Genomic DNA, 12221 nt, shown 5'->3' on the forward strand with positions numbered 1-12221 from the left:
TGCCAAAGAGGTTTTGGTCACATTTACAACTTGTCTTGCATTTTAGCTCCAGCATCTTGGAGGACAGGGGAGGCAAGCTAACAAGTGCAAAAAATCAGTAGTTTTCCTACTACCTGTAATTAATAACCTATAAATCAGCAAACATGACAGCTGAGAGTCTCAAGACAAACCCACTGCCAGAACAGGTTTTCAAATGCAAAGTCTAATATTCTGATACATCTAAAGGGGAGACTCCTGCCAAAAATACCTTACGGCTGTGTAAAACCTTGTACAAGTGAGAAAAGCTTGTACAAGTGAGACAGGATCCCTCCCAGTGACCAGAAGACTCCTTCAGACAAGGTTAGACTCTTGTATGTGGCTTCTGACAGAATATTTTTTCAGTTCTGAGAGCATCCCTGCTGTAGAGATGCTCTTAGACAGCAAGAGCAGCTAAGTGCTTTTTAAATTAGGTGTAATAGTCCAAGCGTCATTTAGCACTCTCTCACTTCCATTATAAATTACTTGTAGAGAGGAAGGAAAAAAACCCCAACCCAAACACTTAAAAGAAAGCTTTCAAAACTCCCCATGACTTTTTACTTCCATGTAAAGATATTATGGACCATGACCTTTTTTCCATCACCTATGCCACCTCCCTCTCACACAGCTGTCATTTCCAGCATGAAATATTTCTTGTCTTTCTGTTTGGTTCTTACTATGATTAAGGAGTGAAAAACTATCTCTGAAACGAGCCTATTCAGAGAAGAAATAGCTAACACTGACACAGAAACCAAAGAAAAAATATCAAGCTTGAACATCACCAAATTTAGGATCTGGATCACCAAGCCATAGAATTAGTAAAACCATAAGTAAAAACGTGTGTGAACCAAAATAAAAGCTGTAGTCTTGTTACAAATAAACCCCCTCTTGCACTCTCACCAGCTCAGCATGTCAGGTGTTTTAAAATTTATTTTTCAAACAAGAAAAACCTGAACTAGCATCCCTCTGTTTTTAACAGTCACATTATCTGGAGTATCTCTGCTTTCATCCTGTAAACTTAAGACAAACAGCCTTATTTTCTTGGCAAGTGGTCCCTTAGCTTGTTAGATTTTCAAAGTGACAGCTCATTACTTTGAAAGCATGTTTTAAAACACAGACAAAATTCCCACTCTGCATATTTACATGGCTCGCACAGCAAAGGATTTCCTTCCATTTGTCAGCAGACACAACAGTAGGAGCTTCAAAGGAAGCTGCTGAAGCAGCAGCTATTAATTTCTTAGCAAAGTTATCTAATGAGAGAGAAATGAGTGTCTATTTTGCAACTGGCTCCTTGGGATGGCAGGTAAAATAACTGAGGAAGAGACTTAATCAGAGATTTTGAGTAGTCACAAATAATTCTTTGTTATGGCTACTAATCTGAATGAGTATGATTTAATGACCGTGCTTGTAGCCATAGTAGAAAGGCACGCTGCACTTTCAAAGGCAATTTAAAAATTCAACAGCTCTGAGACCACCCCCCCAGCTAGTGAACTAGGACAGTTTTAATATAAAAAATATAGGAAAAAAAACCCCTCTGTCAAAAATGATTATATTTCTGTACGAGTTACTGTGTATTTATCCAGTTAATTGCTATTTTCTTCCAAAGCCATCTTTCTCTTTTTTCAATCTCCTCTGCATTGAATATCCCCCCTGCCTCTATAGAATTTTTATATGCGGATTATAATCACAGAATCACGTCACAGAACTGTAGAACAGCCTAGGTTGGAAGGGATATTAAAACTCATCTCATTCCACCCCACTGCCCAGGGACACCTTCCACTATCCCAGGTTGCTCCAAGCTCGATTCAACCTGGCCTTGGACACTTCCAGGGATGGGGCAGCCACAGCTTCTCACCATCCTCACAGGGAAGAATTTCTTCCTAGTATCTCATCTAAACCCATTCTCTGTCAGTTTGAAGCCATTCCCCCTTGTCCTGTCACTACACCCTTGTTTTGATGACCCTCACAGCCCAATCAGTGCACCCTCTGCCCTTTAGTACTAAGCCCATAAAACTGCAGAAGAACTAGTGCACTAAAATGATGCATCATGATGCATCAACACCTCTCCTGTGGACTGTACTTACAAAGATCCCAGTTCTTCTGATTCATGAAGAAATTAGCAGGCTTGGATGAGGCCTAAAAGTCGTATCATAGGCCTCAGTGAAAACTAGCTCAAAGGTGAGGCAGGGAAGTGGACAGGAGGGATGGGGGAGAGAAAGGAATTTCACATTTCTTATAATTTCACAGAAGAAAGAGATGCCAGTTAAGAGTGAGAAGCAGCAGTATTACATCAAATACATACAAAGAGGCTTCGTCCAGGAAGAGAGGCGAGAGGCCCCAGCAGAGCTGGGTAAAGATCAGGAGGATTAGAGAAAATCAGCTCTTCCTCCTCCTCCAAGGCAGCCAGACTCTTTAACAGGTCCGGAGGAAGCAGAGGGGAGCTCTTGGGGTCCTAGTGACAGAAATGAGCACAGTGAGACAACCAACAGAAGGCAGAAAGAACAGCCAGAGACAGTGAGGCTAAGCCAGAGCAGGAGAGAGAACACCAAGAGGAAGGCAGAAGGCAGCATGCAGAGGGTGAGGTGAGAATGGTGCTGAGACACACAGAGAGAACTCTGAGCAGAAACGACCACCAGCCACATGGCCAAATGCGCACAGGGAGAGCAGCACGCATCAAAGTGACAGCAGAGAGCTTTAATAAGTGGAGCGTATGCTTCCCCTTGCATCCATGCTACATACTGAACCTGTTTCCACGTGCAAGGACAACAAACAATCTTATAATCATTCTTCTACAGCTGATCTCTGAGTAATTTAGGTTTCAAGTAGAATTATGTTTGCATCTTCTTCTTTTTCCTACTTGTGGAGTTTAAATCCCATGAGACTTATTTCCACTGGTGATGGCTGCTATGCCAATGCACAGCTTACCAGCCCCCTGGGCCAGTAAAATCTGCAAAGTGCTTGTCAGACTGGGCATCTCGACTTACGTGAGGGATGCTTAAAGCACAAGCATCACAGGGCACAGCTTCTTTCTGTAGCTCAGTGTGCTGGCACCTTGGCAAGGTTTCCATTTTAGGAATGAGGATGAGGCTTTGACCCTGTCTCCATCTAAAAACCACAACCTGACGTCAGGGTAGGGGTAGACTCCTGTACATTGCCTGGCTTTTCTCTCGGAAGGATGAGCCAAGTGACCTCAGCTGACCATCGCCATGTCCTGAGTGCATTTACAGAGGCACACCCCACCAAAGGTTTAAAAGGCCTCTGTTTAAGCCTCCTTATAAACATCACCGAAGGCACTCACAGACAACTCCAGGGCTGTTAATAAATAGCAGATGTTGGTGGGTTTATAAACGGCAACACGAAGCACAACCGCATGAATAGAAGTAAAGTATTCCATTACTGCAACTGGGAGCTCCCTCAGTGTCATGGGATTTTCAGGAAGAACAAACAAACAAAAAATCCAAGACAAGACTGCTGCTACCATCCATGATTGCTCAACCTATTGCAGCCTCAGCCATTGAATTCACTATAGTGGTGTTAGGAGTTCACCTAAAGCATAATAATTCAACTGCAATTATTTGGGTGGCTTTTATGGTTTTCATCAGTTGCCAGACAAGAATTTTCTCCAAAACTATCAGCTGCCACGTTTCTTGACCTGGCAGACACAGTGCAGAGATGGATGTCACATCCACACTGAACAAGACATACATCTACTTGAAACCAAATCTTCAAGAGACTGATCCCACACACAGCCTACTGAAATGGGGGATTCATCCCTTTGTGTTGGAGCCCCAGGTACTGACACTCAGGTCTCTTCTAAACAAGCTTACATTGACCTACTTGGGACCACAGGGCATTCTTGAAACAGGGAAACACCAAGAGTTGCTGGGAATACCAGAGCTTTGGTTTTCCCCACTTGTAGCATAGATCTTACCTCAAAGGTCATCCTGGAGACAGCATCCTGCTCAGAGCAGAAGACTCCCTGCCGCTTCCCCCTGCGGTCCATGTTTGACTGCTGGGTCATCACCCTGTTGTCAGTCATGCCATAGGAAGAGTCCCAGTAATACTCTGGCACCTTGACTTCTGAGGGGTTCTGGTTATATGGCTCCATTGGGAAAGGCTTCATTTTTTTCTCCAGCGGTTGCTGTTGCATGACAGGAGGCTGTAATGACTGTTCAAAGAGTTTGAGAGGGTCCTGGGCCTGCAGGTAATAGGGCTGCTTTACAGGCATGATCTTCCCCAGGGAGCCTTGGACTTGAGGGGGGTTCCAGAGCTGCTTCGATGAGTCTGTCTGTGGATACTGAGGCAGAGACACAGGACTTCACCAGTGGGGAGGAACAATTCATGTTACCTGAATGCCTAACTCCATCCAAGCTGTCAGTCTGGCTCATGGGTGATAGCAAATCTGAATGTTTGTGGAATGTCTGTGTTAGTCACAAAAGCAATTTCCATAGGCATCTAATACTCTTTAGTCAAGCTTTAAACCAACAGCCAAGTATAATCCTTACTCTAATCCAGTACCTTACAACCCAAAAGCCTACAAACTAAACCTTTAGTAAGGTACTGAGCCAGCATTTTGCTGCCCAGAACACAAGGAGGGTCTCATCATTGGGTCCAGATTTGCCAGAAGGGAGATTTTCTCCAGCACAAGGTGAGCAAAGAACTAAGAGATGTAAGGGAACTGACACTGCAACCAGTTAGCCAAAAAGAGAGTGCAGGTGGAGGCTCACACTCAGTCCTCATCACTCACACAAGAAAACTGGAAAGACCTGAGACAGACATACCAACTCCATACCTCGTCTGTATCAGAAACACACAGCAAACAGATGACAGAAAAGACATTCCATTCCAGTACATACCTTCCTTTCAGTTACAGCATCATATGTTCACACCCACCAAACTTCAGCTCATTTTCAAATTTGCCCAGAAGTTCACAATCAAAAAATAAAGTCTTTAACAACAATTTTGAAAGGTAATCCAGGAAGACAGTCTTGAATGTTGGCCATTTATTTTTAAATGAAGCCCAGCATGTAGCACAGGCCAAGTTTACCTGCTGGAATCCGGAGTGGTGTGGCGGGCTCTTCCCCAGGCCTTGCACAGCTTTCGTGGGGGACTGGTGCTGCTGCTGCTGGGCCAGAGCTTGGACCTGTAACTGGCTTGTGGACTGTGCTGTTGCCTGAGCTGGTAAAGATGAGAGGGGTTGCTGGGAAGGAGGTGGTGTTTGCTGAGGTCCCTGGGTCATTGGCCCTGGTCCAGAGGGCCGCTGCTGGCTGTAAGGAATGTGGGACTGTTTCCCACCTTGCACCTGGTTTCCTGCAGGCGAGTGAGCTGTGGGCTGGAGGAAGGTTCCTGGGACAGAAACACCACCCGGGAAGGTATACCCCGTGCTCATGGAGAAAGCCACAGGAGGGGGGACAACGTAGGTTGGAGGAGGAAATCCTGGAAAAGATTAAAAAATTCACCTTTAATCACAGTTTGGCAGAGCAGACAGCTCCCTCCAGAAAACTTAAGAGTGGGGTTTCTCTTCCTATGCTGTTCATTTAGAAAGGAGGCACCAGTTTGCACACATGCACCACAACGCCCTTCCTCACCTTGGCATGTGCATGGCTGTGATCACACAGGGATTCAGAGTTTGTTCTGAATCTGGAGTTTTCTTGCAATATTCCAGGCACTGAGAGTGGTCAGTCATGGCAGTATCTGAGGGTCATAAGTTTCCATGTCCCTGTGTCCCCTGCCCCCCAATCTCCCTGCTTTTTTTGACCCCCACTACCTTTTTCCTTCCTTGCTCTGGGGTTTTTGATGCTTTACCCCCAAAGTTTCCTCCCCTTCAAACACATTTTCAGGGACTGAACTTCTGCAAGAACAAACAGAAGCAATCAATACAGTAAGTCTACTGCCTCCTCCCAGAGGACCACCAGTCTCTGGATCAATTTAGAGAGAGACAGATGGTAACCAAACAAATCCTCATATCCGTAAGATCAATTCCTTCCCTGTAATTCACACTGAAAAGCCAGGTTTGGAAGGCAAGCTTTAATTCTGTGTCTCACAGGCCAGATTTTATGCTGACTTTGAGACAGAGAAGATGCCCCTCTGTCTTATATTGAGAGCTCCATGCAACAGGTGCAGGGAAGATACAGCTTCCAGTTATTCCATGAGCAAACATGGATAGCAAGGTATGACAGGCAGACTCCACAGCAAAATGGGACATGCAGTGCAGCAACAGAAGCAAGTAAGACCACACAAATTACAGCTTCAAACATGAGCACCACTACAAAAAGTGAGTTTTAAAGCAAGCATTGTGATTGATCTTTTGCAATGGAGTCTGAAGCACCGGGAGTGCTTCAGAAGCAGTGCTAGCAGAAAGCTTTGTTATGTTCAGACTACCTACAGGAAGAGCCTAGTGTGAAGTTCCTTGATCTCACAACCACTAAACCAGAAGGCGGGTGGCAGATTTCATGACAGACCTCAATTCCAAAGCATAAGGAATCTTATTTATCTCGTTTCAGTTCTGCTATACCCCTTCTTTACTACTTGATAATATGTTCAACAGGAAAATCCATGTTCATTAACAGAGCCCCTGCCTTCAGAGGCTGCACCAACCACTATTACAGGATTTTCTTCACAGTCAACAATAAATGACACTTCAAATGAATGATGCAAATTACCTGGCCGGCTAGGAAGGGGAGGGAAGGCTCCTGGGTGATGAATAGGGATGAACTGGGAACTGCTGGCCTGACTTGGAGTCTGAGTTACAGGTGTTTTCCTGGCTTCTGACACCGGAGTCTTCCTCATCTCCGTCTGGGATTTCACCTGATGCAAAAGAAAGCATGAAGAAATTAAATAACTTTTCCTAAATTTCCATATTAACCATATCATGTCTCAAGCCAAAAATTAAGCTCTCAGATTGTCTGAGTGGTTATTTTCTTTTTCCTAAGTAACTGGGAGAAGTTTGGAACACAGGAACCCTCCTCAGTGACCTCAGGCAGGTTACCCTGCATGTCCTCAGGCACTTCTCACCTCACAAAAGCACTCAAGGATATTTACTCAGAGATGCAAGAAGCCCCTTCTCTAGCATGAGAGTGAGAAGCAAACATAATATCTCACACCATTCAAGGAACTTACCATGCCGCTCACCTGTGGTGTTTAAAAACAGAAAGTGCAGATGCTACTATGCTTCTCCTAGGGCACTGCTTCAACCTAAGTCATGCTACTTACCTGCAGCACCTTAAAAAACAAACACTGCCACGTTCTTCCTGGGGAGTTCTCTCATCCTAATCCATATGGTGATGTATATGCACAAACTCCTCCACACTAGGGAATTCTTTTGACCCAGAGCATATAAGACAAACAGCAGAAGTGCTTCACCTCATTCAGTTTACTGTGTAACTGCGGGGTGTTCTGTTAAAAGAGCTGCACCAGTTAAAGGCAGAGAGAAGAATGTAATGTAATGTTTACCTGATTCTGAGTCTGCCGCGGTCTGGGTCTTCCTGGGGAGGAAGACAGAGGGGAAGACTACTTTCCCTTTCTGTTCAGCTCGGCAGAACTGCCTGGAATGCAAGATGGAGCAGGCAGGAAAAAGACAGCAAGCAAGGAACCTGGGCAATACAGAAAGGGCCTAGGAGCAGACCTGACACCAAGCCTCAAAGGTGAGTGAAAGAAAGGGTTGTATTAGGGACCAAATTAAAAAAAAAATCCAAACCAAACAAACCAAAACAGTGGGGGGTTTATTTAGACATTTAGTGCTGCTGAGTTGAAAGGAGTTACAGGGCAGTTGTTTTCTGCCAAATTACAACAGTAAAGGGATAGATGCATTCAAATCCTTTCTTAAGTTCTTTTTCAAATTGAATTTCCCCATTTAGAAATTATGGGAGGGTAGGGTTCTTTCTGCATTTGTAAACTGGGAGGTTTGGGTGGATTTTTCATTTCCCACTAGAAAAAGCCTGAAGGGAACTCCACCTCAAGGTTCTGGCTGATGCTAAACACCACGAATAATGGGGGCCCTTGCTCATGCCACATCTTTTTGCCCTCCATCACATTCAGCAAATTTAACTTACATTGTGCTGTCCCTTTTTCCTCCACAATAAGCCAAACATTTTTATAACCCATACCAAGAACTATGCATTCTTTTACAGAAATTCTGGAGGATTGAAAGACACTCTTCCTGCCACGGTATTTTAAAACTTCAGCTCTGTTCATCAGAAAACTAAGGATGCTATAACACATTTCCAGAGGACGGCTTCCAAAGGCACCCTGCATGATTTACAGTTAACTTTGTAAAAACCTAAATCACTGAAACTGATTAATCAAGACAAATTTCAGTTTCTTCCTTGCTTCTACTTGATATCACCTCAGAAGTGTCAATGCTACCAAATATTTACCTCCACAATAGCCCTAAGTGTTCCTACGCACTACTTGAGAGAGGCACCATTTTATCACAGGGACCTTGTAAGAGTACACTACACTTTGAGTGAGTCTTCATTGAACTTCCTTGGCAGGTAACATTATCTTCCCTGGAGAGCAGAACTTCAACCCAGATCACATCCTGCCTGAGCATGCAAGTTTCCCATGCAAAGCAGGACTTATCACTTCTTTACCACATTCTTCACATTTTTGTCAAGTAGGAACTATAGTATTTAAGCTTTTGAAGGCAATGAACTATGTAGGAGGTAAAGCCTGAAACTGCCAGGAGTGCCAAAGCAGAACACAGTCCACCAACTTGTATGAAACCTACACTGGTTTCTCAGTGCGGGGGGAAGCAAGCCCTCCCTCTATTCTGGAGCAGGTCTGGATAAGCAAGTCCACCAAATTATACAAAACAAAAGGCATTTCACTGGACTTGTTGCCATAAATACAGCTGATAGAGTTAAAAAGTCAAAATTAATTTCTATTCAAGAAGAGACAAACAATGAGCAACATCATCAGAGAAGATTCCGCTACAGCTGGGTTTGTTGTATCTTAAGACTAAGTCAAGCAAATTTCTGATAAATAAGCTATCGTCCCTATTCAAAAAGCTACACATAATACTCAGATCTGCTAGGTTTTTATCTGCCTGAAGTCCTTATTTTGCAAGACAGGGGCACAAAGATCAAACGCTCAGTTATGCTCAGACCCGCAACCACGTTCCAGATGTATTTGATAAATAAATAAGAAACTTGCTATTCTAACTCACCTATGCTGGTTTTCAGATACCAGAACCGTGTTCTACAACTCACAAATGATTGTCCCCTGGTGTCTGTAGCCTTTACAGAAACCCTTTGTATCCCATGGTATGGCTCCCCTGCAAAACTAACTGAATAATGCTGCCAGTTCAGACATTCCATTTCATAACCATGATGTTTAACAACAAGTCATCAGGAAGAAAACAAGAACAATCCAAGGCTCCTAAATAACACAAGCTGGAAAGACTGAAAGAGATAGTTAGTCTAGCCTAAGGAAAGGACCTCAATTGCACAGGCCTTTGGAGCAGCTGCAAAGAGGAAGAGTTATTCTGCAGACCTGTCCTGGACAGCAGTAATGGGCTTATACAGAGGCAAGGGACATAGAGTGTATTAGGAAATAATTTCCACTTGCAAGACCAGTGAAGAACTAACACACTTTCTCTAGGGAAATAATAGAAATCTCCATCACTACCATTGAACGGTTCCAGTCATCATTGGGGAAGAACTGAGATTGTCTAGCTACAGATCAGATCAGCCCTGAAACTCTACCCCTCATTTACTATGACTCAGCGGAAGTCAGACCAGCAAATTCATTGTTTACTTGATATATTTTGTATATAATGCTCAAAGAAAAAGATAAAAAAGCATGCCCCTAAAAAATAAAACCAATAAAAGAGAAGCTGATGTGAAAACAAACCATTTTGAGCAAGTGCCTGAGCACATATCAACGATTTAAGAGCAGAGTGGCTTTCCTTACTTTGACAAAGAGACACCTGACTGCACCCACAGTACAGAGGATCTTACTCCACATATATACAATCTGATGCTTTTGTGACATGTTCAGTTTGTTGAATGTGCACGAGTCAACTGAACTGAAAATGCAGAGTTCTTTCACAACAGACCCCAGAATGGCGAGAGCATGACTACGACTTGGCTACATCAACTGCCTTGGTGGCCTGAATAATTTGTGAAATTGGTAGAGATCTGTTTTTTAAGACAGTTACAGCAAAATCACCTTTCATTGCACTCTCTTTTCCCCTCTCTCTCTTTTTGGGATAGCATCAAGGAAAAGCAGAGATCCAAAGATCACCATCGCCTGGTCTTTGAGGTAGAATTGTTTTATATTTTTGAGCATTAGCTGTAGGGCCCACAGTGAGACCTCAGCTCTGCCATACTCTACACAAGCAGTGACTGCCCTGACACAACATGGCACAGTCTCAGACAGTGTCCCTCTGAGCTAAAGGCTTACCTGAACTGCCACATTCTGCTTTCCTGCTTCCTGCATTTTATCCAAGCCACATTTCTTAGTCTCATTCTTTCTTTTATTGTTTTCTTTCTTCCCATCATTCTTATTTGCTACTATTCCTTTGCTAAAGTCCCGTCTCTCCCTCGCTACGTCCTTTGGGGGGTAGATGCGCCCTTGTTCTCTGTTCATCTCCCGGGGCTTGATGTTCTCTTTGAAGGTGACCATCGGTTTTTCTCCTGCATCACAGCTGTTGTTCAGAGTTCTGCCAGAGGACAGCACTGATTTGAGTCCAGGGCTCCCATCAGCACACAGTGGCTCTGCCATGGATGTCTCCTGCAAGGCGAGACTCTCTTTGGCTTCACTAGGGTCCTCCAGTAGGAGCTCTGGGATTTCTGTCACAAACAACAGCTTTCCTACCTCATTCTCACATTGAATCAACCTGAAAAAGACAGAAAAGAATTGAAAAACAAGTACATAAACTACATTACTTAAAATCAGTCTGTGAAGGAATGGCTTCCTGACCCACAGAACATGTTATTAGTACTGTCAGCATCTTGTGCTCACATTACAGCTAATTGCTGTGTTGAACAGAGAGAAAAATAACATTCCACACTGGCACCTGTGTCACCTCAGCTTCCAGCAGCATGGGATACAAAAAGTACCTGCAATTACCTTGGCTGGTTATCAGCAATCCATTTGCCTGTGAAGATCAGGCGCTGCTGCCGTATCCGACGTTGCTGCCCTTCTTTATCCCCTGTAATTGCCTGGTGGCCTTTGGAAAAATCCAAGTTCCTAGTATTGACACAGAATAGCGAATATTAATTACACAATTACCCTCTGCAATATTCTATTTCTCTAGCAATACAACGTGTCAGCATTGCTCTACTAAAACCTGTGAACTTTCACCAGATATTATTCAAAATGTGGCTCTTAAGAGATATCTGATTTACAGATGTAATTCTCATCTGGTAAGATGCATCTACATTAAAGAGGTTCAGTGGGGTCATGAGTAGTATTATAACCTCAAGAATTTCTTAGGGCTACACTGTCCATTGCAGTCGTTTTGAAGAGACCAACATCAATCTGTACAGCAGTAAATATTCATAAATAAGATATTGTAGGGAACGGGCCAATGTCTGTCGAAGTCGTGACGTCAGCAAGGGTGCAGGATCCTTCAGCTGTCACCCACCTGAACGAGGGCCTCAGAGCCAGGAATCCTTGCAACTCAAATTCTTCTGGAAGGGGGGTTGCTGACAAACAGACAGTAAAAAGCATAAGGAAAGCATGAAAGCACTGAGCACAGTATCACAGCAGATACCTCAGCATGGTCTCTACCCATACTAAAGCCTTCTATTAACTGGTCCACCCCACAATCTGAGGAATTCAGGAATGATAGAGCAAAGTCTGCTCAGCACAAGAAAGCAACATTTGCAAAGTACTCACATGAACTAATACAAGAAGACAACTTGCTTCCTTATTTGCTCTTCAACTGTATTTCCCCACATCAGCAGGAAAAACATTGTTTTTCCCAGTTCTTTACAGCACAGACTACAAGTGTCCTTACCATTATTACTGGATAGATCTTCTTCATGAGGCTGGAAACTATTTAGAAGAGAGATCAGCCAGGGCCATATGCTACAAATTAGAAAACAGGCAAACCCTAAGTGAAAACTGCAAAACATGGGATGCGTTTGCTTTACCAAAAAACCACTGAATGATGTTACCATCACAGTTTACATTAATCCTCTGATTCCCAGGAGAAGTTTCTTGCAAAGTGTCAGTGAAAAGACCACTTTCCTGAAAAA

General features: G+C 43.6%; 1 protein-coding gene across 5 annotated transcripts in view; it reads right to left on the reverse strand.

The window, feature by feature from the left end:
• SMG7 (SMG7 nonsense mediated mRNA decay factor) overlaps positions 1-12221 on the reverse strand; it is a 53056-nt gene that overhangs the window by 5137 nt on the left and 35698 nt on the right. For 2 of the 5 annotated variants that reach the window (XM_069023204.1, XM_069023203.1), the window contains exons 11-18: positions 11981-12051; positions 11606-11666; positions 11089-11208; positions 10420-10855; positions 6678-6822; positions 5063-5451; positions 3947-4312; positions 2318-2467 (exon numbers count right to left, since the gene is read on the reverse strand). In XM_069023204.1, coding sequence (XP_068879305.1) covers positions 2318-2467; positions 3947-4312; positions 5063-5451; positions 6678-6822; positions 10420-10855; positions 11089-11208; positions 11606-11666; positions 11981-12051 — 1738 coding nt within the window. The remainder of the gene's footprint in view (positions 1-2317; positions 2468-3946; positions 4313-5062; positions 5452-6677; positions 6823-10419; positions 10856-11088; positions 11209-11605; positions 11667-11980; positions 12052-12221) is intronic. The other 3 variants (XM_069023205.1, XM_069023206.1, XM_069023207.1) reach the window with 3 other exon arrangements.

This window comes from Aphelocoma coerulescens, chromosome 8 (assembly GCF_041296385.1).
Source record: "Aphelocoma coerulescens isolate FSJ_1873_10779 chromosome 8, UR_Acoe_1.0, whole genome shotgun sequence".
NCBI lineage: Eukaryota > Metazoa > Chordata > Aves > Passeriformes > Corvidae > Aphelocoma > Aphelocoma coerulescens.